At 49.8% G+C, this 26,537-nt stretch overlaps 1 protein-coding gene across 6 annotated transcripts; it reads right to left on the bottom strand.

Annotated features, from left to right (window-relative positions):
• Positions 1 to 357: 357 nt before the first annotated feature.
• On the bottom strand, positions 358 to 26,537 carry RAB9A (RAB9A, member RAS oncogene family). Of its 6 annotated transcripts, none has more exons than XM_039233896.1 (5): positions 26,456 to 26,537; positions 25,355 to 25,596; positions 5,640 to 5,734; positions 4,513 to 4,636; positions 358 to 1,400 (listed from the first exon to the last, which is right to left on the bottom strand). In XM_039233896.1, exon 5 carries the CDS (start codon positions 1,375 to 1,377, stop codon positions 772 to 774), a length of 606 nt encoding a protein of 201 aa, XP_039089827.1. In that variant the 5' UTR covers positions 1,378 to 1,400; positions 4,513 to 4,636; positions 5,640 to 5,734; positions 25,355 to 25,596; positions 26,456 to 26,537; the 3' UTR covers positions 358 to 771. The 6 variants fall into 6 exon arrangements, with proteins under 6 accessions (XP_039089827.1, XP_039089828.1, XP_039089826.1 ...); XM_039233897.1 differs by having other exon boundaries at positions 25,355 to 25,593; positions 26,456 to 26,534; XM_039233895.1 differs by lacking the exons at positions 4,513 to 4,636; positions 25,355 to 25,596; positions 26,456 to 26,537 and adding exons at positions 4,677 to 4,707; positions 21,335 to 21,483.

Raw genomic sequence — 26,537 nt, 5'->3', positions numbered from 1 at the left:
GCTCAGGAAGTCCGAGGATGCAAAACCTCCCGGAAAGCCAATCCCAGAGCAACGTTCGCTGCTAGAGAGGGCACCGAACGCGTGACCCAACACAGCCAGCTGCGCGTACCCTCACACAAAGCACAATCCTTAGGATTTCCTCCAAGAGTCCTAAAGTGGGCTTCTGGGCCGGGGGGTGGGGGTGGGGGTCACACGTGTGGCCCGCCAACTTCAGTTCCGACATGGAGAAGGCGAACGTGAACAGTGGACCGCTGCCATGCTAGATGTGAACTGACTTGGACTTAAAATTTTTAAAAAGCATAGGAACACCTCAGCGATTTTAAAGAGAAGAAGTGATCAAATAACTGCGACGGAAAATGCATTCAATTTTAATCTTTAATATTTAACATTATCGCTTCAGGGAATAGTTTTCCCTCAACCAGGAATTGACGGCTAATGACATAAAAATATGCACATATAAAAAGTAGTTCTCCATTTTCCCAGGGGAACAAAAAACCAGTAACTTCTAGAATATTCAAGTGTTTTGTTTTAATCATTATTAAAGTCTTGATCATCTCATTTATTAGCTCTGTAACTTACATGTTTAAATTAAACGTTATTAGACAACCATTACCGATTACAGATGTAAGGTGCCACTACCGGGGACACGGATTCTTCCAGAGCGGATGCACCCCTCCTCCCACCCACTAACGAAGCAGCAACACGGTTAATTGTAGAAGTGGACTCTCCGTTGCTGCTGTGCGCAGGCGCGGGGGACGGCCTCTCGAGCGGTCAGCAGCAGGCCGGGCTGGCCTTGGGCTTCCGGTGCAGGCTGACGGTGTCCGTCTGGATCAGGTGATCCGACCGATCCTCGCTGGCGAGCACTCTTCGAACTGCCTCCTCGAAGGCCGCCGCGACGTTGGTGGCATCTTTTGCACTCGTTTCAAAGTAAGGATAGTCGCCGTTGTCCTTGCACCAGGCCTGGGCTTCCTCCGCGGACACCTGCCGTTCGCTGACATCAATCTTGTTACCCAAGATCACAAAGGGAAAGCTTTCGGGCTCTTTCACGTCTGCGTAATAGATGAATTCTTTCTTCCAGTTACTCAAGTTCTGGAAGCTCTGAGAATCGTCGACACTGAAAGTGAGCAGGCAACAGTCAGAACCCCTGTAAAAGGGCGTCCTCAGGCTTCTGAACCGCTCCTGGCCGGCCGTGTCCCAAATCTGCATGGTAACAAAATGTCCATCCACCTCCAGATCTTTATTTAAAAATTCCACACCTATGGTATGGAAAAGCTGGGTGTCAAATTTGTTGGTCACGTATCTGTTCATCAGCGAGCTCTTCCCCACTCCGCCATCTCCGAGGAGAATCACTTTAAAAAGCGACGACTTTCCCGCCATTGTCACTCTCAGACCTCAGAACCCTGGAAAAGAAGAAGGCACCGTTATGTCCCTTCACACCGCCCGGCTGCCCCCCGCGGGCCCCGGGACCGGCACGCGGCGGCCCCGCTCCTTCGGCGCGGAGAGCGGCCCGGGGCCAGGGCGGCCGTACTGGGCAGGTGAGCGCGTGCCAGGCACCTCCCCACCGCTGTTCCCGGAGGCAGCGGGGCGGGCGCACTCGTGCCCTCCCCCTCAGGGCACAGCGGAGCGCGGCGGGCACTCAGCGCCAGCCCTCCGCCCAAGGCCTGGCTCCCCCCCGCCCCCCGCCCCGCGTCCTCACGACAAGCCCTGCCCCTATCCGTCAGAGGCAGGAGGCGACCGGAGCAGGCAGGTGCCTGTAACAACTTCAAACAGCCCTTGGCTGGCATGGCGACAGCTCTGCCACCGGCTCTCGTCCCGTGCCAGGGCTTCGCTCGCTGACCCCCACTTCTCTCTCCCCGCTCTATCACCGCAGGAGCCCGTGCGTGACCAGGAAAGCAGAGACAGGAGCCGGCTGATCCGGCCGTGGACAAAACCAGGCCAACGACGGAGTAAACGGACCCCATTCTCTTCATCAGGGACGCTGTCCGGAGTTGGCTGAAATTTACGTCAGTGGGACTTTTTTAAAAGTTTTTTACTTTGAGAGAGAGAATGCAAGTAGGAGAAGGGCAGAGAGAGGGACAAAGAGGGAATCCCTAGCAGGCTCCTCACTGCCAGCCAAGAGCCTGACGTAGGGCCCGAGCTCACAAAACTGTAAGATCATGAACTTAGAAACGAAGACTTGGATGCTTAATTGACCGAGCCACCCAGGCGCCCCTGCAGCAATAGAATTTTTCTTTGGAGAGAGAAAGAGAGGGAGCAAGTGAGGGAGAGGCAGAGAAAGAGGGAGGGAAGGCGGGAGAAAGAGAGAATCCCACGAAGGCAGAGAGAGACAGGGAGAGAAACGGGGCTCGAGCTCACCCAATGTGGGGCTCGAACCCACAAACCGCGGGATTGTGACCTGAGCCAAAGTCCGACTCTCAACCAACTGAGCCACTCCCAGGAGCCCCATGGCTTTTAAGTATATTAAAATTTGTAAAAGAAGACGAGCTTTGAAGCAGCACTACCAAAATCTTCTTCCATCTGCACCATCCAGTATTATGGCAGCCACCAGCCACATGTGGCCACTGAGCACGTGACATGTGGCCGAAGGGAATGAGAACTCGATGTTAATGTTTTTATTAAAAAAATTTTTTTTAATGTTTGTTTATTTTTCAAGGGGGGGAGTGAGGGAAGGGGAGAGAGGGGTGAGGAAGGAGAGAGAGAGAGTGAGAGTCAGTCAGTCTGAAGCAGGCTCCAGGCTCTGAGCTGTCAGCACAGAGCCCGACGCGGGGCTTGAACCCACGAACCATGAGATCATGACCTGAGCCAAAGTTGGACGCCTAACCGACTGAGCCACCCAGGCGCCCCGATTTTTAATTATTTTTAAGTTGTAACTGAATTGAATAGCCACATTTAAAGAGGCAATGACTGTAGTGGCCAGCGCAGTTCTGGAGCAAAAATGGTCCTGAACTTTAACATGAAAGCGGATACTGTGAATCCCTCTTTGGGAAGGTAACGAAGACATGAACAGGAATGGTTAACTTGACCAGGATGAATTTGCAAAATCACTGCAGTAAACACCATCTGGCGCTCTCCTGGTTACATGCAAACATGAGCCAGTATTATGAAATTCAACACTTCCTGTAACGTGTAAGAATTCTGCGTTTCCAACTGCATGTTGCACTAGTCTGGTAAAACCTGTGGCAACCGGCCCCTCCGGCCGGCCCACTGATGTTGCTACTAGCCACCACCGCAGCTGGCACAATTTAAACCGGCCAACGAAACCGTGAGGCAATCGAAGTACGTGCCTCGTGGGGACGTTTCTCGCTTCCGGGGGTCGCTCCGCGCAACGGCCCGGCGAGGCGCGGGCCAGAGAGGAACCGAAACAGGCCCTCCCTCGCCTCACGCAGGGAACCGTGTGGGACGCGCCCCCCGGTCTAATTCTTTGCAGTCCTGCCCCGACGATTCCCATTTATCGGAAAAAGACTAACAAAACCAAAAAGGCACCCCGGCTACTCCGACCCGGGGAAAGCGCCGGCCTGACGCCCCACGCTTAACGTCGGTCAGCGGTTCTCCGGACCCCGGCCTGGCGGCCCGGCTCGCCTTCCTCGGCTCGGGTCCCTTGGAAGCGCGTGGTCAGGTGGGACGGAGCCCCGATGCCACGTGCCCGGCTGCCGGGTCCACCCCTGCTCTGGGCCTGGCCCCGCACCGCTGCCTCCGCGGCCGTCCTGCCCCACGTCACCCCCTCACCGCGCTCACCGACACCGACACCGACACCAGGGGCCTTCCCCTGGCGGCCCCCATCCTGAGGCTGTTCCTTTCGCACGATTTTCAAGATCCGCGAACACCAAAGTCCCACGCTGGGCTATGAGGGTGTAAGAGGTGTGCGTGATCCCAACAGACCATTCGTCCCGGCGTCTGAGTACCGGACACAAAGCTGCACTGCCCGGCATGGAGCGGTTAGGGTCCCCACGTCCAATTATAAACCAGAGCGTGCAATGTGACAACCTCCACCCCGGCGACTGGCTGCCCGGATCTACCAAATGAAGACTTAGGAATTCCTTGAGATTTGCTGTTTACAGTGTTATCAGGATACTCTGACATGGTTCTTTTCTTTTTTCGTAATGACGTAGGATCTCCTAGTTTGTGCCATTTTTCCGATTAAACAAATCTGGGGTATGCTAGACCCGTGCACCAGGAAGTAGGGTACAGTTCTGTTCATTTCCCACATGTAATCTGGGGCCTGCTGGGCATCCTATTTGTGAGGCTGCTAAGACGTATACAACCGTCTCTCTGATTTTCCCTGCAGAGCTGTGTACAAGCACACATGGTGATACAGGTAACCACTAACTATCTTCTTTCCCACTGGATCCAACAAAAGCTGGCGTCGGGCAATCCGCACACGAACATAACCAGCACCGGCCCACAGACAGTAACAAGGTTCCCTTTTGCTTTTCCAAAAACAGTAAAATGCTTTGAAACTTCAGTATAAGCCGAATGCATAAAGGCATACGGTTATGCTATTCCAGAACTCACCTTCTAACGAACGTGAAGTCGTTTGTACTCCCCAGCTTGGGATGACTGCCCCAGGGCAGTAGTAATAATCCTCACCAAGGTTAAAACATGACTTTAACAATTCAGCTAAATTGGATAAAGAAACCTGAATAAAAAAAGCATATTACATCGGTCATAAATATTACCTTAATTGTTCAGTTCAAGCAGCATCATTATCTGCAAAGAAAAAATTAGAAAGCTCACCTTAGCAATGCACTTTCAATTTGCTTTCATAGTTTTAAAAGTGAAAACAAAAACTAAAATGTGAATAAATATCTGGCTTGTATTAGCACCCAGAGTTTTCATTTAAAAGGAAAACCAGTGCAGGGCGCCTGGGTGGGTCAGCTGCTTAGGTGTCTGACTTTGGCTCAGGTCATGATCTCATAGTCTGTGTGTCTGAGCCCCGCGTTGGGCTCCGGGCTGACAGCTCAGAGCCTGCTTCGGATTCTGTGTCTCCCTCTCTCTTTACCCCTCCCTGCTCGCACTCTGTCTCTCTCTCTCTCTCTACAAAATAAACAAACGTAAAAAAAAAAAAATTTCTTTTAAAGGAGCCTACATCCTAAAATAAATGAAGTAAAAGGAAAAGAAAACCACACCTAAAAGCTGTCCATGACCTTTCTCGGCCTAAAAAATATCCTAGAATGAAATACTACACTTCAATCATCATTTTTTCACCAAGTGTTTCGCCTGCCCACCCTTCTTTTCAAAGTTTCACACTCAGACAACTGTAAAATTTTATTAGGATAAAAATGTAAAATATTTCACTCATTCTTCAAAACTTGCCCAAATTCTGAGGGGCTTAGAACAACCCTGCCGTTCCAAAGGATTAAATAAAGCTAATGCAAAGAAGGAAAAAAGAACGGTGTCGAGAGGGAGGCGCACCGATGGGACACGGGCAGTGCTGGGCTACGGCTAAGGCAGCGCTGTGTCCAGAAGCTTCCGGGCGGCCAAGGCAGAGGGGCAAACTTTCCCGCGACAGAATCCTAGCCCAGCGTCGGAACGGAGAACGGTTCCTGGGACAGAGGCCAGGAGCGCAGAGCCCGGGCCAAGCCGTGTCCTCCTGCAGCTCGCCGGACATTGGCCACGACAACGGTCACGACAGCACCTACCTCCTAGGGCCGCTGGCAAGAGTCACTGGGACGTGGACAACAGGGAAAGGCGTTTCACCACAGCGTCAGGCTCGCGACAGAAGCGCAGGAAGTTTCTGTGGAACGAACACACGGAGAAGTCTTCACAGGCGGTTTTGAGGAATGGCTGTTTCTTTCAGGACCACCTGTCAAGTCAAATCTCAGCAGGTGACGCGGGCAGGCCCGGCAAGAGGGTGACGCAGAAGCCCAACGGTGCGAGCCCCAGACACCAAACTCCCCGTGAAGGGATCGCGGCGGCGGATTATGCAAGGCTGGGCTAGCCTAGCGGCCTCTCTTGATCTAAACCGCAAGTTTTATGCGCCCCCCCCCCCCTTTTAAGCACAGGGCATCTCTGTGGAACCTACATACACCAGCTCCTAACTTATGAATGCAATTGACGAATAAACGTTGACATCTGGGGTTAAAGATACAATAACGACAACAAGTACGACAGCTACCACAGACCGAGCCCCGTCAGCCACTCGCTCTGCTTCACTGCATCCACTCTCCCCAAGTGTCTCCCTACCCCTATGCCGCAGATGAGGACCCTGACTCAGAGAGGTCGGCCACCTTGCTTGACGGCACACAGCTAGGAGAGGGTGAGGCGGGAGACCTCAACGCAGCCGACTTATTCCAAAGCCCGTCACCTCACCCATTAGGTTCCGCTGCCCGTGCATTTACTTCCGAGGGTGTCCCGGTCAGCGGGTGCAGAAGGAAGGAAAATAAGCAGGTGCAATGCTAAGGGTCTTTCCACTGCCTGCTTTATTTCAAGAGCGGCACAAAACCAAGTGAACCTGGGTGCCCGGGTGGCTCAGGTCACCATCTCACGGTTTGTGGGATCAGGCCCCGCATCAGGCTCTGTGCTGACAGCTTGGAGTCTGGTGCCTGCTTCAGATGCTGTGTCTCCCTCTCTCTCTGCCCCTCCCCTGCTCACGCTGTCTCTCTCTCAGAAGTAAATAAAACATTAAAAAAATTTTTTTAAATTAACTCGATGACACAAAGAACACAAGAAACAAAAGGAAAAAAGATAAACTGAACTTCATAAAAATTAAAGCTTTTTATTTTTATTTTTTAAAGTAGGCTTTATGACCAGCGTGGAGCCCAAAACAGGGCTCGAACTCACAAGCTTGAGATCAAGACCTGAACTGAGATGGAGAGTCGGACGCTTAACTGACTGAGCCACCCAGGTGCCCCTCAAAATTAAACATTTTTGTGCTTTAAAGGACATTATCCAGAAAGTGAAGACAACCCACAGAACGGGAGGAAATATTTGCAAACCATGTACCTTATAAGGGACTTGAATCCAGAATATATAAAGAACTCTTAAAACTCATCGAAAAAAAATTTTTTTTTTTTTTTTTAATGAGCAAATGGTCCACCTCATCAGTCAGCAGGGAAATGCAAATCAAAACTACAGTGAGACAGTGCTTCACACCACCCGGACAGCTACCCCAGACAGACAGACAGACAGACAGACAAGAGCAAGTGCTGGTGAGGATGTGGAGGAACGGGAACCCTCACACACTGCTGGGGGGATGTCAAACGTGCAATAACGGGAGACAGACCGGCAGTTCCTCCAAAAGCCAAACATGAAGCAGGGCACCTGGGTGGCTCCATCAGTTGAGCGTCCAACTTTGGCTCAGGTCATGATCTCCTGGTTCGTGAGTTCGAGCCCTGCGTCAGGCTCTGTGCTGACAGCGCGGAGCCTGGAGCCTGCTTCGGACGCTGTGTCTCCCTCTCTCTCTGCCCCTCCACTGCTCGAAATCTGCCTCTCTCTTTCTCAAAAATAAATGAACATTAAAAAAAAATTTTTAAGCCAAACATAAAGTTACCATGTGAGCCAGCAAAATGGAAACACAGTCCACACAAAAACCTGTACAGGAATGTTTACGGTAGCATTATTCGTAATAGCCAAAAAGTGGAAACTACTCACACGTCCATCAGCTGAATGGATAATAAAATGTGGCATATTCATACAATGGAAGATTCGTCAGCCATAAAAACGAAGTACTGATACATACAACGTGGATGAACCTCAAAAACATTTTAAGTGAAAGAAGCCAGACACAAAAGGCCACACATTACATAATTCCATTTATATGTAATATTCAGAACGGGTAAATCCATGGACAGAAAGCAGATACGTGGTTCCAGGAAATGGGAGTGGAGAGGTAAACGGGGAGTCATTGCTAACGGTACGGGGATTCTTTTTTTTTCGGGGGGGGGGGGATATTCTGGAATTAGTGGTTATAGTTGCACAACTTTGTGAATACACTAAAAACCATTGAATTGTGTACATTAAAAGGGTGAGTTTTCTGCTACATGAGTTATATCTAAAGAAGAGTTAACTGGGGCACCTGGATGGCTCAGTAAGTTGAGCATCTGACTTTGTTTAGCTCAGGTCATGATCTCACGGTTCGTGAGTTCAAGCCCGCATCAGGCCCTATGCTGACAGCTCAGAGCCTGGAGCCTGCTTCCAATTCTGGGTCTCCCTCTCTCTCTGCCTCTCCCCGGCTAGCGCTCTGTGTCTTTCTCTCAAAAATGAGTAACCATTAAAAAAATTTTTTTAAATTAGGTAACTTACTAGAATTTAAATAAAAATTTGGAAGAAAAAAAAGACTATAATAGGTATATGGCCTAAGAGTTAGCACTAAGGCCCTAAAATTAGATTTATGCAAAGCCACAAATGATCTCCTTGTCACTTCAGCAGTGTCCTTTTAAATAAACCAGTTAGACACACAATAGGTACCTTACGACTACACTACCATGTAGTGGCACCAACACACGGTGTACACAGCACGCATCAGTCTGAATGGGAAAGAGAAGTAGGTCACTGGCAAGAAAGAAAATGAACCGTGTTTTCAGAAGAGACCTCAACACTAAAGATAAAAAGAGCGCTTTGTATGTCAGCCCTTTTCTTTTTCCAACACCGTTTTTCCCATTTTTCGGCTGTGTCTTTATCTCCCCTAGCAGTTGTTTACGGACAATTTACTGGCAGTACCGTTTTCTCTGGCCCGTCCCATCCCCACTCTGGTTTCCAAAGCCTCGGCCTACACGACAGCGCGGGGGGCCGGGTGCGAGCGCGGGGGGCGGACGCATCTCCAGGGAGAACGCTTGTACGGAGTAAAGGCAGGCTTTTTTTTTTTTTTTTATTGTTTAGAGATCTGCCTCCATTCTTAACAGATAACTAACCCCATTTATTTCCTCATTATTTTTTATTAAATAAAGGTTTTGAGCATGGCATTCACAGCGCCATCCAACCTCACTTACAAGCACGTCCCGGCTGCACCCCTACAAGTCACCGTCCCCACGCCCCTCGCAGGCATTCAGAGTCCAGGCCCTGCGGCCGCCCCTGGCGGGCCTGGGAGTCCCCTCCCTACGCCGGGACCCTGGACGGCTCCGAAGACCCTAGTCCCGCACGCTTCCTTCAGGTCACCTCACACAAGGAGCCCGCTGGTTCTCTTCTCCGCGCTCGCGGTCGTCTCCACCTGACGACAGCTGTCGCTCACTCAGGCCCTGACCACGGTCAGGTGTGTCCCTGTCTCTTTCCTAACCACCACCTCGGCTCCCTGGGAGGGACACCCAGCACCTCTCTTGCTTCTGCAGCGCCTTGTACAGAACCTCACATACGGTGAGACCGCAAACAAAGGCAAAACCGAGAACACAGAGTAAATGACTTCCTCCTCTATTCTCGTCACTCTATTCTTATTCTTCTATTTGTACTTTCCACGCTTATAGCTCTTTGTTTCTCTATTCAATCCGTTCTTCCCCCATTCTATTTTTGGAGTCTGTTACGCTGTGTGGAAAGGGACCAAAGAACTGAGTCTTACTCGCAAGTGTAACAAAACCGCCGCTTGAAATTGAGTGCTTCTCGGGGCGCCTGGGTGGCTTAGTCGGTTAAGCGTCCGACTTTCGCTTGGGTCATGATCCTGCGGTTCGTGGGTTCGAGCCCCGCGTCGGGCTCTGTGCTGACTGCCAGCTCGGAGCCTGTAGCCTGTTTCAGCCTGTGACTCCCTCTCTCTCTGACCCTCCCCTGCTCACGCTATCTTTCTCTCTCTCTGTCTCCTAGAAATAAATAAAACATTAAAAAAAAAAACTAAAAAAAAAAAAAAAAGAAAGTGAGTGCTTCTGACTGCGACAGGGTGCTGGACAGTAAGGCCAGCGTCCCGCCAGCGCGCGGCCAGAGGGAGAGTAGGCCCGGCTTGTGCTCTTCTCAGAATGTCACATTTGGACCACAGCACACGTGCTCTGTAACCCCTTGACTGGTCCTCACTTCCAAACACTTAAATTGAATTTATCACTCTTGGTTCAAAGTTAGGAACATTTTTTCCCCTCAAAAATCACACACTCCTTGTGCACTAACCCGGAACGTCCCAGTTAGACCCGTACCGCTTATTCTGAGGCCAAAGGAACCGACCCAGGAAACAAAAGCAGGGATGGATACTCTCTGAAGGACTCCTCCGGTCGCCGCGGGCTGTACCATCCCCCGGGCTTTAATGTCGGGTGTCTCCCTAACAGCCTAATCAACTCCGTTCCCAGTCTTCTTGGGTCGCCTTACTGAAACGCGTGAGCAAGAAGCCAGCCAGGGACGTCACCAGTCTAGGGACGCTCTCTCCACAGCAAGAGGTGTACACACACACACACACACACACACACACACACACAGGAGAATTAAGCAAAATGCCAGCGGGAAGAGACCAACTGGGAGGCGTAACTTGCCCAAATGCAACAGAGTATCCAGTCGGCCACTGAGCACAGAGAAAGCGAGAAGGGAAAAACTGTATAGCAGAGGACACTATGGCGATGCCAGAGCAGCACACCCTGTTTAATGAACTCGTTTCAAGAAGTGCTCTTTTCGGAAGGTAAGTCCTCTAATCAAACTTTTCAGAAATATATACTCAAAATTTTGTTTAAAAGAAGGCACCCCTGTAGGTAGGTATACAAACTAATCATTAAGAGTGGTGGAGACAATAGCTAAAACATGGAAAGAGCCTAAGTGTCCATCCACGGACGAATGGATCAAGAAGATGTGGTTTATCTATACCATGGAATACTACATGGCAATGAGAAACAATGAAATCTGGCCATGCGTAGCAACATGGATGGACCTTGAGGGTGTTATGCTGAGCGAAATAAGTCAGGCAGAGAAGGACAAATATCATATGTTTGCACGTACAGGAGGATTAGGAGGAACCTGACGGAGGAACAAGGGGGAGAAGAAGGGGGAAATGGTGGGAGAAAGGGAGAGAGGCAAACCACGAGAGACTCTTGAATGCTGACAAAAACTGAGGACTGATGGATGGGGGGGGAGGGGGGAGGGGCACGGAGGAGGGCACTTGTGGGGATGAGCACTGGGTGTTATGTGGAAACTAACTTGACAATAAACTATTTGTTAAAAAAAAAAAAAAAAAAGAGTGGTGGAGAAAGTGAAGGGGAAAGAGAGGTTAAGGAACTAAGTCTCTTAAACCACCCTGAGAACACCGAGCACCGCGACGGGACATAACTTTCCACAATGACGGGTCTACTCGGGTAATCATTAAGCACACACGGCTCCTGGGCACGTGAAATGGGACCGGTCTGAGGAACTGAACTTTTCATTTTATTTACTTTTAATTAGTTTAAACTGAAATTGCTACATGAGTACTGGACAGTGTGGGTATAGAATGCTTAACTGGGAGCCCACGGAGGAGCTGCAGGGGGAAAACGCACCTCCTAGAATGACACGTGATGGAGGGAAGCCTGTGCTTCAGCTTTTGTCCGGAAGGGGTACAAAGGGTCCCATCTGATTCTTTTTTTTTTTTTTTTTTTGTAATTTTTTTAAAATGTTTTATTTACTTCTGAGAGAGAGAGACAGCCTGAACAGGGGAGGGTCAGAGAGAGAGGGAGATACAGAATCCGAAACAGGCTCCAGGCTCTGAGCTGGCTGTCAGCACGGATGCCAAGGCGGGGCTCGAACCCACGAACCGTGAGATCATGACCTGAGCTGAAGCTGGACGCTTAACCGACTGAGCCACCCAGGCGCCCCAGGTCCCATCGGATTCTTAAAGGGATCTGGAATGATCAATACAGGTCCAGATCATTTGTGTGTGCCTATACATTGTGTGTGTGTGTGTGTGTGTGTGTGTATCGACAGACAGACAGACACACACACATATTTCTTTTTAAGGTCAACTCTACCCTCAGTGTGGGGCATAAATTCACAACCCTGAGATCAAGAGTCACACTCTCTACTGACTGAGCCGGCCAGACACCCCTACATCATTTGTATATCACGTGTGATCCATTTGTGTAATTCATAACACCCTCCAGACTTTCATCTTTACTTGGCACTGCTATTTCCCCATGCCCCCCTCACCTGTGAGACTTTATTAATATTACACTCTGACCATGAACTGTGACAGTTCAGTGAACAGATTTACTCATGGGAACCTGCTAATCCTGGAAGTGAGGATACTCTTTTGTTCTCTGTTCTGTTTAATGAGGTCCTTAAAAGGAACACGGATAAATCTACCCGGAATAAGACATTCACCTGTGAAAGGCACTTAAAATGCTTAATAACATATTAAGAAATAAGTAGGGATAGTTAAAGGTTGCACTGTGAGGGACAGAATTCAAAGACAAAGAAATTGATAAAGGGCGCAAGATAGAAATACTGGAAACTCCGGCTAGGTATTTCAGGAAGGGGACTGCACTGTGAAAGAAATGAGCTTAAATACGCAAGTCAGGAAAATGCATTAAAGCGGCAAAACACAAATTAAACAGGACCCGCAATGATCTGCTGAGACTTAAGAGAACACCGATCCTGCCTCCTTGAGTCAGGGAAGAACCCCGGGGCCTTTCCCCTGGAGCAGCAAAGGACAAGGGCCGGCCAGCTTGCCCGGACGCCCAGCGAAGTCAGTACACAAACGCTGCCCACGAGACGTGAAGCCACAGCAAAGCAGACCTTCCTGGCTGCTGAGAAATGAAGTCAGAGGAGTGGGGATCTCCCGAGATGTGTTTCGGGAGGACAGACACGCGTCTGGCACGCAGGGCTCAGCTAGACTGGAGGCTCCCATTCTGCGGGGAACTTGTTACCAGGTCAAAAGAAGAAACGGAAGAGCACTGCAGGTGGCTTTCGGGAAAGTTCACTTCATCCCGCTTCTCCATCAACGGGGCCTCAGCTTGCCCCGACCAAGGTGGTGAGGCGGACCTCGCTTACGAAAAGCTTCCCGAGCCCAAACTTACTCTGCCGTCGCTACCTGATTCACCCCCATGCCCGATCACCCGTCGACTCCGCTCCCCCCACACTGGCTCCCAACTCCTCTACCCCGTGAGTGCCACCACCTAAATGCCACTCCAAGGGCTTCTCCTCGGTCCTCCTCTAAACGCCCTACGGTACACACAGCCCTAAAGCCAAGAGAAAAGTGCTTCTCTTAGGAACTGGCTGTGTACGCTTCCAGAAAACACCTTCAAGGTTGGCCAGCGTTCCCACGGGAAGCCCTAGTAAACAGTGAATTCTCTTCGATGTAGCCATTTGTCCGGATGTACGTGACGTAAAATCTCAAAGGGCCCTCATGACATTTGTTTTCAACAAACAAGGGAACAGAGGCCCAAGTGGGAAAGGGCCTTAGGAAGTATCACAGCTCTAGCTGGAGGCACAGGGGGGACCCGCAAGTAGTGCTCACCAGGACTCCGTGACTGCCTCTAGAAGGTCTAAACAGCCTGGCAGTGACCTTGAAAATACTTCCTATTTAATGGTCCATAAAACTCCCCTTAGCTTTCTCCAGCTTAGATGGCTCCCTCTCCTAACAAGCTCTTAAAGTAGCTCTAAAGTAGCTAAGCCCTTACCTCTTCCCAGGATATAACACCCAGTGATTCCTGAAGTCCACATCCACCCTCCCCCTCTCCTCGGCAGCCCCTTTTATAACGTGTTCACCTGGTACTCTGATGGCAGTTCCAATTCAACATATACAAAAGCAAGCTAATTATTTCCACCATTTCGAAAACTGCCTCCTTCTTCTGTCTTATCCGTTCACGGACACAAGAAGGTGTCTACTTCCCTCCCTCCTGCCCTTGTCTTGTTTGCTCAAATAACAAACGCTCCGACCATAATATCGTCAGCCACCACTATTTACCGAATATCTACTAGGTACCTGGTGTACAGCGCCTTCAGATCACCTACAAGTTGATTTTTTTAAATCAATGTTTTATGTATCAATAAACACAACTTCACAAAGATTAAATAACCTCCCCCAGTCTACCTGAACATGCTCCCTTCACACCCATCAAATGACAGAAAACATCTAGAAAACATACAAACCCCAAAAGGACAAGAGGGAACAACTGTAGATGAAGTTGAGATGGAAAAATGTTCCAGTCAATGACAAACTGAAGAGACGAGGAACCCCAACTCCGGGAGAAGCATCCAGCAAGGAGAAAGCCCATTCCAGGGCAGACTCTGAGAGGCACCAGGCCGCGAGCAGCACACCGGCGGCTCCGGACACTTCCGCAGACGGACGGGCCGGGCTGGCCCACAGGCTTTCTCCTGAAAGGCCACCCGCGCCGTACCTGGCGGCTCCCTTCGCCACTGGAGCAGCGTGGCCAGCGGAAAATGGGGATGAAGGCGGACGGACAACAAGAGAGGGAGGGCCAAGGGGCACTACTTCACATAGGCGACGGGCAGGGCAGGCTTTTTTTTTTTTTTTTTAACGTTTTTATTATTGAGAGACAGAGAAAGACCGAGCATGCACATGAGAGGGGCAAAGAGAGGGAGACACAGAATCTGAAGACAGGCTTCAGGCTCTGAGCTGTCAGCACAGAGCCCGACGCGGGGCTCGACCCCACGAGCTGTGGAGATTGTGACCTGAGCCGGAGTCGGAGCTCAACCGACTGAGCCATCCAGGCACCCCAGGGCAGGCTCTTTTCAATTTCTAAAGGAACCACAGAGGAGCTGGGCGTCTATACGGCACCACACAAACCGGCATCCAAGGGAGTTCACGGTTTCCATGTTAGATCAGACCACATTCCCGTCGATGACACTATCTTTGCAAAGCGGGATTTTCCAGGGCTGGTGTGATAAAATTCAAGTACTGCTTAAATATTAATGTGGAACAGGACATGAGGGTGGCATCTGTTTGCTCCAAAACAATCATTTATGAAATTTTTTATAAGAATACTAGAACTCAGGGGCACCTGGGCACCTCAGGTCATGATCTCGCGGTTTGTGGGTTCAAGCCCAGTGTCAGGCTCTATGCTCACAGCTCGGAGCCTGGAGCCTGTTTCAGATTATGTCTGCCTCTCTCTCTGACCCTCCCCTGCTCACGCCGTGTCTCTCTCGGTCTCTCTCTCTCTCAGAAATAAAAACATTAAAAAAAAAAAAAAAGAAATACACGTGTGTGAAACTGCACAGGCCATAGCTGTCGCCTGGCTGCACAAGGCAGCCCAGCGAGGTCGGACTTTTCTCAACCTGTTAAGTCGTCGGTGCTCCTCTAAGAGTTCTACCCAGCGAGTTCTGGAAAGGGAACTCTGTAACGCTCTTTTCAGGCTTCTGTAGCACAGATGATACAACCACTCTTCGGAAAACTACGTTCTGAAAACTACCTTGGACTCTGTACCCACAGACCAGGTCCAATTCACAAGAACTTGGGACTGAAAGAGGTGAGTTTTCGCTGAGCCGCCGGTTCAGCTTGTTGGCTCGCACCGCTCTGCCAGCCTCCACACTTGGATGATGAATGCGGCCACGGAACGCATACGTCAAGTTGTTCCACACACCGGTTCTCCGGCCGCGGGGTCAAACAATAGCATGGACTTGTCAGGCATTGGGCCGTAGAGAAAAGTGGAGTCTGTGCCCAGACTCGCCACCCTGAAATGAGCCGGCTTCGCCGAGGCCAGGATGTGAAGCCTCGGACGCCTGCTTCAGTTCTGTTTCTTTTAAAACCCGAAGCCATCTTTGTCGCGTGGCCGCCATCCTTATGTTCCTTTACTTCTGGCTGTCCTCTCTATGTTCGTGACAAGCAACAGCATTCTAAAAATTTTTTGTGTGTTTTTATTTATGTTTGAGAGCAAGAGAGACAGAGTATGAGTGGGGGAGGGGCAGAGAGAGAGAGGCAGACACAGAATCCGAAGCAGGCTCCAGGCTCTGAGCTGTCAGCAGAGCCCAATGTGGGGCTTGACCTCACAGACTGCGCGACCACGACCTGAGCTGAAGTCAGACACTTAACCGACCGAGTCACCCAGGCGCCCCAAAGCAACAGCATCCTAAACCCTGGGTCCACCACGGCTACAAATTAGCTAACAGCAATGGAAGAATACAGAACGTGGACACACCCAGGGCCCAACGTTCACAACACGTACACTATCAAGATTCACTCTGGGAAACAGAGATTTCTCTGGGCCTACCCCGGGGCCTCACCCCTGCCAGCAAAAGGCAGTCAGGCCTCTGCCTCCTCACATGGGCCCCGTCCCCCAGACCCCCTCCCCCAGGTAGCCTGACCTTACGTTGGCAACACAGCTTTCCAAACTCCCGGAGGCATCTTATGACTTCACACCCCACCCCCCAAATCCCAAATAAATGTTCTCTCCTGATGACCTACTTAGTCACAAGCCCTGTTTTCCGGGCCTCGGGTTTGCCTAACCAATTTATTACCTCGCTGGCTTGCAAGCGAGACGCAGCTCTCACACACGCGCGCCTGCATTTGCCTTACTTCCTCCTGCTGCTTAACTAGCAAACTGCCGGAAGCGAACTACCTGGAAGCCGATAACGTGAGGTCTCCGCTCGGTGTCCTATAATCTCACAGAGATTATAAAGCACAAGCATCTCATTTTACAGGGAAGGGCACGTGGTGACCTAGCTCGGGCAGAGCAGCAAGCCAACTCCGGAGCGAGCAAGGCTCGTCGGAAGCCAGCGGACGTTCCTCCTGCACCGATTCCTCCGGATCCTTCCCAGAATAAGGCCCCCGCGACGAGGAGAGACAGAGCCCGTGTTGACAGCAACCACTTTTAGGGGCACGACGCAGCACCCCTCCACCCCACCGGAGACAGCTCCGGTTCGCAGGCAGGGTTCGCCAGCAGGGGTCCAAGGCAAAGCGACGCGCACGAGATCCGAGATCCGTGCGGACCGGACCACGTGAGTGACACTCTCGCGGTAATTCCCAAAAAGAGAGCCCGACCCATTCCACTCCTCCTCTCGATCACTTACCCCCGAGGTTCACCTGACAGCTACATCCACCTCCAAAATCCACCTACACTGCAGGGCCCGGCCTTAGACACGTACGGTGAAAATGGCTGGATGACACCAGAAAGAAAACGATGCAAAAGCTGTTTTTAAAAACCTCATCATATATTTCTCGATTTCAATGATAAAAAGGCACGTATAACTATTGTCCACTGAGGCTAAGGCGGAATTTTATGCTCAACAAGAATGGCTTCTCGATTTGATGCTTGTAAATAGTCACACGTGGTCAACCTAAAAAAAGCTATCAAAAACACACCAACTCTGCCCCGTTTCACATAAGTGCACCCACGATAAATGCCCTACAGGCACCTAACGTGTGGGTGTGTTACTGACACCTTGCCCCTGACCCTGAGGAGTGCTGCACATGAATTCAGCCTCAGTTCTTCCATCTTGACCCAGAGTTTTACCTTCTGGGTCTACACTTAGAGGGTTACATAACTAGCCTCAGGTGCAAGGAAAAAACCACCAAACAACTGAAGGATAAGGGTTAATGGTCCCTGTTCACGGTTATTTATGACAGGGCTGGCATACTCTGTCCTTGAGGTAGTAACTATCCTTTGAGACCCCCCCTACGGCCCCACACCTCACCTTCAGAATGACAAATGTTGTCCTACACACCAGCATAAGGGCCGCCCTCTTTACCACTTTGTAGCCTTTTTACAATAACCGCTCAATTCTGCTTCCATGCTGCCCGCTTGCCTGCTTGCTCATCATAAAAAGCCCTGAGTCCTTGGACTCGGGGCCGCACATTTGGAGAGTTCTGTGTTAACTCTGTGCGCTCCCGGCCGGTAATAAAGACTCCCTGAATTTGACTTCAGTGCTCTCGGTTGGATGCTCTGTGTCTCTCGGCATAACAAGGAGCCCAGGCAATAAACTATGTTCTAGAACAAAGGCAGCATCCGCTCTTACGCCTGTGATTGGCCTGTAAGCTCCGCTGAGTTGGGGGCTGCCTACAGCTCTTCATGTCTCCAGCACCTTCTATCAGTGTCCAACAGACTGTTCACCAACAATTGCAGTAATACCGGAAGCTAACCCCTCGGTCTATTTCAACAGCTCGGAATGGGTCGCAAGTCCTTTTTGACACTTTTGCCTTAAAAAGAAAAAGATTCTGTTATCAGAAATTCTTTGCTCACGGGGTGCCTGGGTGGCTCAGTTGGTTAAGCGTCTGACTCTTGATAACAGCTCAGGTCATGATCTGGCGGTTAGATAGAGCCCAGGGTGAGCTAGAGCATGGACCTGCCTCGGATTGTCTCTCTTCCTGCCATGCCCCCGTGGCATTGGTGAGCTCTCTCTCTCTCTCTTTTTTTTTTAATGTTTTATTTATTGCTAAGAGAGAGAGAGAGAGACAGCGTGAGCAGGGGAGGGTCAGAGAGAGAGGGAGTCACAGACTGAAACAGGCTCCAGGCTCTGAGCTGGCAGTCAGCACAGAGCCCGACGCGGGGCCCGAACCCACGAACCGCGAGATCATGACCTAAGCGAAAGTCGGACGCTTAACCGACTAAGCCACCCAGGCGCCCCTAGCTCTTTCAAAATAAATAAGTAAACATTAAAAAAAAAGGGGGTGCGGGGGAGGGTTGGGGCGCCTGGGTGCCTCAGTCGGTTAGGTGTCCAACTCTTGGTTTCGACTAAGGTTGTGAGTTTGAGCCCCACATTGGGTTCTGTGATGACAGTGCGGAGCCTGCTTGAGATTCTCTCTCTCTCTCTCTCTCTCTCTCTCTCTCTCTCTGCCCCTCCCCTGCTCGCTGTCTCTCTCGCAAAAATAAACTTAAGAAAAAAAAAACTTTTTATAAAAAAAAAAAAAAAAAACAAAAACGGAGGGGGGCACCCATGTGGCTCAGTCGATTAAGTGTCTGACACCGGCTCAGGGCATGATCTCACGGTTCGTGGGTTCGAGCCCCACTTCAGGCTCTGTGCCGACCGCTCCGGGCCTAAGAGCCTGCTTCGGATTCTGTGTCTCCCTCCCACTGCAGCTGCCCTGCTCATTCTCTCTCCATCTCTCTCTCTCTCTCTCACACACAAAATAAACACTAAAAAAATTATTAAAAAAAAATTATTTGCTCGCTCCATCATCTTTCAAATGAATGACTATGCCTCTTGGTCAAGGGAAAAATCTCTCCAAGTTCTCAGTTTCCCCACTGCTCTTTCTTACAATGACGAGGAGGTCTCAACAGGAAGATGACAGTGCACTAGAAGAACAACAGAAACGCTGACACGTGAGCCCGGAGTTACAGACACTGCTGGAAAGCAGGGGTCCTCACCCCTGGCACTAGTGACAGTTGGGGCCAGACTGTCGTGTCGCCGAGGGCTGTAGGACACTGGGCAGCCTCCGGGCCTCTTCCCACTGGATGCCAGCTGCTCTCCGTTGGGGGTGGGGGGGGGGGGCGGAGGACCACAAATGCCTGCAGGCACCGTCAAATGTCTCCCCCCCCACACAAGGGTTAGAACTCACCCGAAGGCTTGCTCTGAATCCTAGCCCTGCCCTCTCACCACCTATGTGACCATGGCCGGGGAAACAGACCGAACCCTCCTACGCCCCCAGCAAATTCCCCATCAGTAAAACGGAGCTAGCACGGCAGAAATGTTGGGAGAATCCCATGAAATGAAGTGTGAACACGATTCATACGCACGTAACACCCAGTGCCAGAGTGACTGCCCGAGAAACGGCAAGAAACGAGGGGAGGCTAAAAATCAGCTTCTAGAACCAAAGGAACTTGGCTCTGGGCCTCCACTGCACTGGGGCCCCCGTGGAAGGAGTGGCAAGTATGGGAAGGAAGAGACGGAAAAGCCACGCGAGGAAGAACAGGAAGAGCAGTGAAGTACGTCCCCAGCTTCCAAGACAGTCGAGGCCAATCATGTTCTCCTTAGTTTCCTTGGGTCCACTCTCTCTCTCCTCACAAATGACGAACCCAAAATAGCCCCAAATCGGAACACTCTCCACAACAAGTCACCAAGCCAGAAAGTTTTGAGGATAAAGAGGAATTTGCTACAGTGCCTGCACAGAAATACTGAAAGCGGCAACCGTCACACCATGGTCTTCACTTTGGAAATCGACAGAAGAAACCGCGACTTACAGACGAGGAGTGATGATCATTTCAACATGAGCTTCTGAAAGAGAAACTACGCACACCCTTCTTAAAAGTCCCTGACTGAACAGTTCTCGGTTTCCTTCATCTTCTACAGTCTGGCTCCACCGAACAGGTTTTGAGATCACATCCAACTTCGGGATTTTCCATCCCAAAGGGGCCAGACGCAGAAAGACAAACCTGTAAAAACATTTTCTTTCCTCTAAAAAAAAAAAAAAGAAAGAAAGAAAGAAAAAGGCAATCAAATTCTCCTGATTTTTCTCAGGTCGCTGAAATATTATGAAAAAAGGCCCGTGGTCACATGACAGTTTGGAAACTGGCAGAAAAGTCTTTCCTCAAAAGAACCGCGGTCACGGGATGTCCCGTCACTTAAAAAAGAAAGCCAACAACAAATGGACGACTAACACCTCCGCGACGGCCAGGCCAGCGCTTCACATCCTCGTCTCGCCCCGTAACGTTAAGTACGAAGTTGGAAGAAAGGAACAGGCCGGTGAAACCTTAGCTCAGAGTCGCCATCAGATAAGGCCCCACACTGCCTCCAGCCCCCAGAACTGGCCTTAGAAACATTCCAACCCCCTCGCCCTGGGGTCCTAACACCCGGGCAAATGGTCACCGAGGCGGCACGGCGGGGGTCGCCAAATCAAACCGTGCGAGCGCCTTTGCTTCGTCTCCATAAATCGTTTGGTTTGCGTGGTCTGCGGTGTGTGGGTGGGTGTCCCCGAAGGATCGGGGCAAAGGCTGGCGTTCTGTATGCGCCCCCGGGGGACTGGGCGTCTTTCTCCGCGCGCGCGCGCGTTTCCCCGCGGGTTGTGTGCGCGCGCTTCTCCCTCCCCCGCGGGTACGTGGGTACGTGTCTCCCTCCCCGGCCGGGTCTGTGTGTCTCCCGAGTGTCTGCGTTTCCCCGCGGGTTGTGTCTGCGCCTCTCTGTCGCCCCCCCCGGGCCCCCGCCCGGGTACGTGTGTACGTGTCTCTCTCCCTGGCTGTTTGTGTGTGTGTGTGTGTCCCGGGTGTCTGTGGATCGCCCTTTCCCCGGGTGTGTGGGTATGTGCGTGTGTCCCCGTGTCTTCCAGATGTTTGGGCGTCTCTCCGTGTGTCCCCGGGCTTGGGTGTGGGTCCCTCTCCCCGGGTTTGTGTGGGTGTGGGAACTCCTCTTTGCTCCTGCGTCAGTCGGTAGGAGCCAGGAGGCAAAAAAAACAAAATACAAAAAACAAAAAAGCCCAGCCGTCCCCGTCCCGGGACCGACGACGGCCCCGCGGCTCCGCTCAGCGCGCGCCCCAGCCGCCCGAAGGCCGGGGCGCACGCTCCCCCCCCCCAAACTTGGACTGTGTCGCCGGCGCCCCCGGCCCCCGCCCAGCCCCGAGGGGCGTCCGCGCTCCGCTCACCTCGTGGCCGCGCAGAGGACGCCCGGAAGCTCCCGGCCGGCGCGTGCAGGGAAAGCCGGGGACGGGCGCGCGGGAGGCGGCGGCGCCCGGGTCCGACTCGGGCAGCTCACGTCCAGCGCCGAGGGAACAACATGGCGGCCGGCCGGGGCGGGGCCCGGGGACGAGAGCTCCGGCGGCGGGGCCCGGGGGGGCGGGGCCTCGGGGCCGCCGGACGCCCCGCCCTCACCTTCTGTCCCCTCCGCTCCTCGCCCGCCGGCCCTCTGGCTAAATCGTGGTCCCCCCCCCCCACTAACCCCACCAGCACCACCACCGGGGTCGGCCGCGCCTCGTGTCCTCGGCGGCGCTCCAGCGAGAGAGAGAGAGAGAGAGGGCACGAAATCTGTTATCTTTAGAAGTTTACTAACGTGGAAATAAACAGATCGCAACGGCACAACCGGGCTTTTGTGATCACCATAAGAACACTAGTATGCAAACGGGTAGATGGAAAATGGTAACAGCGGTGATACTGTAGCGTTACAGGCATTGTTAACATTAAATTTAAAACTGTTCCGTAATCTTGTTAAACTCCTGCCTCTGTTCGCTCTAAATATAGAGCAGTGGTGGGGAAAGGCTGCATTGGAAAAGCTCTTCTCAGTTCCTCACTTTATATATGGAGTTAAGTGCATCGCTCTTAAGATACATGTCCCTGGAGACCAGAGGGACTTTCGGTGACCTCTCTCGCGGCGTAGATTTAGTTTGTTTGTATCGCAAGAGAAGGATCTCACTTTATGATTTGCTGGGCCCACAGTCATTAAATAACCTCAGGCTTTTTAGGGAGTCTTTTCAGGTAAAGGATCTAATGTAGTCTTTATATTCAGCATTAGAAAAAGTATGTTTAGGAGAGTTTCTCGCAAGTATAAAACACAATTTTAGAATACCCGTGAAGATGCAATAAAGACGGAGTTCTAGTTTGAGCTTAATTGAATTTTTCTTATATTAAAAAATCTATTTGGGGCGCCTGGGTGGCCCCTTTGATTGAGCATCCAACTCTTGATTTCAGCCCAGGTCATAATCCTAGGGTGTGGGATTGAGCTCCATGCTTAGCATGGGGCCCACTTAAGATACTCCCTCTCTCTCCCTCTGCCCTTTTCCACTGCTAGCCTGTGTGCGCTCGCTCGCTCGCTCTCTCTCAAATAAAAAAAAATTTTTAATCTATTTTTTATCCATGCAGAATATTTCCCCAAGGAAATTCAATTAAAGGTTTACAAAATACAAATCTGTTGAAAGTAGGGAGGGGAAAGAGATACTTATTATCTTATTTTAAACACAAAATAATTAAAGCTACAAAATAGGGGCACCTGGGTAGCGCAGCTGGTTGAGCTTTGGACTTTGGCTCAGGGCGTGATCTCATGGTTTGTGAGTTCAGGCCCCGCCTCGGGCTCTGTGCGGACAGCTCAGAGCCTGGAGCCTGCTTCGGATTCTGTGTCTCCCTCTCTCTCCTTCCTCCACTCATGCTCTGTCTCTCTCAAAAATAGATAAACATTTAAAAAATTTTCTTTAACCTGAGGACCTTTTTAAGAAAATAAAACCACCTACACAATAAAACATGTAAGAACTTTAGAATTGGTTTTCCCCAAGAAAAAGTACTAGTGTCATGTATATTGAACGAAAGTGCAACAAGCAATCTACAGAACCACTAAGGAAATGCTGTCTGAAAACTGTCTGCCGTAATCACAGGGGGTGATGATGCACTTTATCTCTGCAACTGCTAATACACACCGGCTGTTAACAAGTGCTCCTACGGAAGGGAAGTATTATATCTCGATTTAAAGTTAGCCTTGGGAGGGGCGCCAGGGTGGCTCAGTCAGTTTAACGTCTGACTCTTGGTTTCGGATCAGGTCGTGCATGATCTCACCATTCGTGATGTTCGAGCCCCAGGTCCGGCTTGACGCAGACAGCACAGAGCCTGCTTGGGATTTCTCTCTCCCTCTCTGCCCGCTCCCCGCCCAGCTGGTTCTCTCTCAAAACAATAAATCAATAAACATTTTTTAAAAAATAAAGTAAGCCTTGTGAAATCCAAGAGTTTTCAAAAAAAAGAGTTCTAAGAAGGTTCTACAAGTGATTCTTAGGCTGTAAATGTAAGCAAGGCATACAGACATCAGAGTGTAGCTTACAGTCAGCACCTGAAGAAAGAATGAGTCACTTTTTCTGAAATAACTACTACTTAGACACTGGACCACTGACGCTTAGGAATATTCATATATTCTGGGGCACCGGGGTGGCTCAGTCAGTTGAGCACCCGACTTTGGCTCAGGCCCCGAACTTAGGAGTCTGAGCCCGCATCGGGCTTGCTGCTTCACAGAGCTCACACTTCAGAGCCTCTGCTCTGTCCCCCTCTCTGTGTGCCCGCGCCCCCCATGTGTGTGCACTGGCTCTCTCTCAAAAAATAAACATTAAAACAAAAAGAATACTCATATTCTGATCTCTCCCACCATTCACTTCTTTACCTAATTGATTCGACAGTGCAAGAGTAGGGTGGGTCTAAAGATTTTTCCTTGAAGGGCAAGTTTGGGGGATTTTTGTTGGTTTTTTGTGTGTGTGGCTGGTAAGCCGACACACGTTACATATATGGTCTCTATTTCTCTTGTTCCATGACCGTGTTTACTGACGAAAACCATTTAAAAGTTGACCTCACTTGACTCACTTCATCTAATTAAGAGTTTTGTCTTTCTGTTCTCTCAACATCTATTGTGTCACTCCCGAGGAAAAAGAGGTCAAGGCTGCTGAGCGTTAATGATTTCTTTCGTTAAATGACACCTACTTATTACTGTGAGCACTGGGAGTTAACACCCCATTTCCAGCTGGAGTCTGAAAAAAATCATCTCTGGTATCTCTGATGGAAAGCTACAAATAAGTGGTCCCCAGACTCGGGTATCATAAACACTGATATAATTAAACTGACTGTACTTTTCACATGCAAGGAAAAACACAGAACTCGATGGTAGGCGATCCGACCATTAAATGACATATCTAACTAATTAGAAATTTTCTATTTTCCCTAAACCATAACCAAAGTAAGAGATTTGTTCTCAATATTACATAGATATACTTGTATAGCTGTACTGAGAAGAGAGAAAGACATAAAAAGTAAGTTGAAATCCATTTTATTTGGCTTTCAAGTAAAGTGAGAGTGAAAATAAGCAACAACAAACAATAAATAAAAAAGAATATTATCAAATATTATAGGAAGGGGGCGCCTGGGTGGCTCAGTCGGTTAAGCGTCCGACTTCGGCTCAGGTCATGATCTCACAGTTCACGGGTTCAAGCCCCAAGTTGGGCTCTGTGCTGGCAGCTCAGAGCCTGGAGCCTACTTCGGATTCTGTGTCTCCCTCTCTGCCCCTTCCCTGCTCATGCTGTATGTCTCTCTCTCTCTCTCAGAAATAAAAAACATTAAAAAAATATATGAAGGAAAAATCCCACTTTGGTGGAAGAAACATTTCTTATAGAACTTCAATAAATATTGAAAGATTTATCTAATAATTATGTATTTATATGTATATATTTACCTAATATATACATTTTCAATATTTCAAACCAATGTCACACCCTTCCAATTTGCCTAGAAACTAAATTCAGCATGTTTCTTACACGAATGCAAACTTTTTCTCCTGATCCTCAAGTTGGATAAAATTTCAATATGAGAAAATACCAGAATCTGATTTCTTCACTACTTAGCTTACAAAGGAGTACTAAATCAAAAGACAGATGGTAGCATCGTCCTTAATCTGTATATCATTAGTGAGAAATTTTCAGAGTTTGCGATCTTCAGATCGACGCGATCAAATGGAAAGCCTGAGGCGCAACCATGATAGAACGGATATTCTCTCATGGGTCCCGTGAGCTCCGTACAGTGGTCCCTGTTGAATGGCTACCTGGGAATCAAGAGCCCCCAAGATGTAGGAAGAATTCAGGGGGTGTCCCCAAGCACCCCCTGCATTTTCGCTCCTGTCTCCCAGCTGCGTTTATATCATACGGCCTTACCTCGGTGAAGGAAATAGATTCAGTCCCTTCCTTCGGAGAGCTCAGAAGAGTGAAAGAGACATTCAATAAGCAACTCAGCAAATGTGCAGCAAACTGGATGAAGGGCCTCGAAGGAAGTAAACAAGGTGCAGTCGGTGGGAATGCAGGGGGGTGGTATCAGAGAAGGCATGAACGAGGTGACGCGTGCTGAGCCGTAAAGACAAGCAAAGGGCAGCGAGCAGGGTGTGAACAGGTGGTACCTGCTGAGAGAACACAGTCCATTAAGAACCTAGCACACGGTAGCACACAACAAAATACTAAATAAAGAAAAGACGAAAACTATGAGAAAAATCCTCATAATTGATGGAAAAGCCGAAATTATAGTTGTTTCTCTAGCTCTAATGTATTCTCTTAAAAAAATATTAAGCGCATTTTGAATAGGGATCTTCCTTCTCCTACCACATTCTAAACATAGCTTAACTCAGGTAATTACAGGTGGCAGAATGGAACAGGCATTATGATTCTGGAATGTAGGGGGGAATCTGATCCCTTTGCTGATTGCCTGATGAACGTGAGTCATAAATGAACTTTGCCTTTAAAGGCAGTTGAAGGGAAATTCCAGGCACGCCATGGCTACCTTATATAAAAAGTATATTTGTGTGTGGGTGTGGGTGTGGGTGTTTCTGCATTTGAGTGTTTATTTTAAAAAAATGGCAAACAACAAGAACAATCAAAACAGTTGATCACTGGGGCAGCAGGATTCCGCGTAGTTTTTATTTAAATTTTGAATTCCATGTTACAGTACTTTTATGAGCAATAAGTAGAATTTTAAAAAAATTTTTGAGGGGGGGTAAGGGACAAAGGGAGAGGAAGAGAGAATCTTAAGCAGGCTCCATGCCCAGCACGAGGAGGGGCTCGATCTCACAACCGTGAGATGGTGACCTGAGTGGAAACCAAGAGTTGGAGGCTTAACCCACTGAGTTACCCAGGCGCCCCAGAAATTTTTCTAATGAAGCAACTTTAAGCAACCTTTAGAAATACTTTATATGACACCCAAACAGAAACTGTACTGAACACAGACAATATGCTTGGAAATTCAAAAGGACTCTATAAAAAACTTACCAAAGAGGTTAACAAGGCAGGCGGCCTGCTGTAGACTAGATGCTTGTGTCCCCTCAAAATCTACAGGTTGAAATCCTAATCT

This window comes from Hyaena hyaena, unplaced genomic scaffold (assembly GCF_003009895.1).
Source record: "Hyaena hyaena isolate Hyena2069 unplaced genomic scaffold, ASM300989v1 scaffold_80, whole genome shotgun sequence".
NCBI lineage: Eukaryota > Metazoa > Chordata > Mammalia > Carnivora > Hyaenidae > Hyaena > Hyaena hyaena.
This window is presented reverse-complemented; position numbering and strand designations above follow the sequence as displayed.

Bases quoted from the DNA above. Each gene is read 5' to 3' on its own strand.
- RAB9A (XM_039233896.1), bottom strand. From the start codon at position 1,377: ATGGCGGGAAAGTCGTCGCTTTTTAAAGTGATTCTCCTCGGAGATGGC.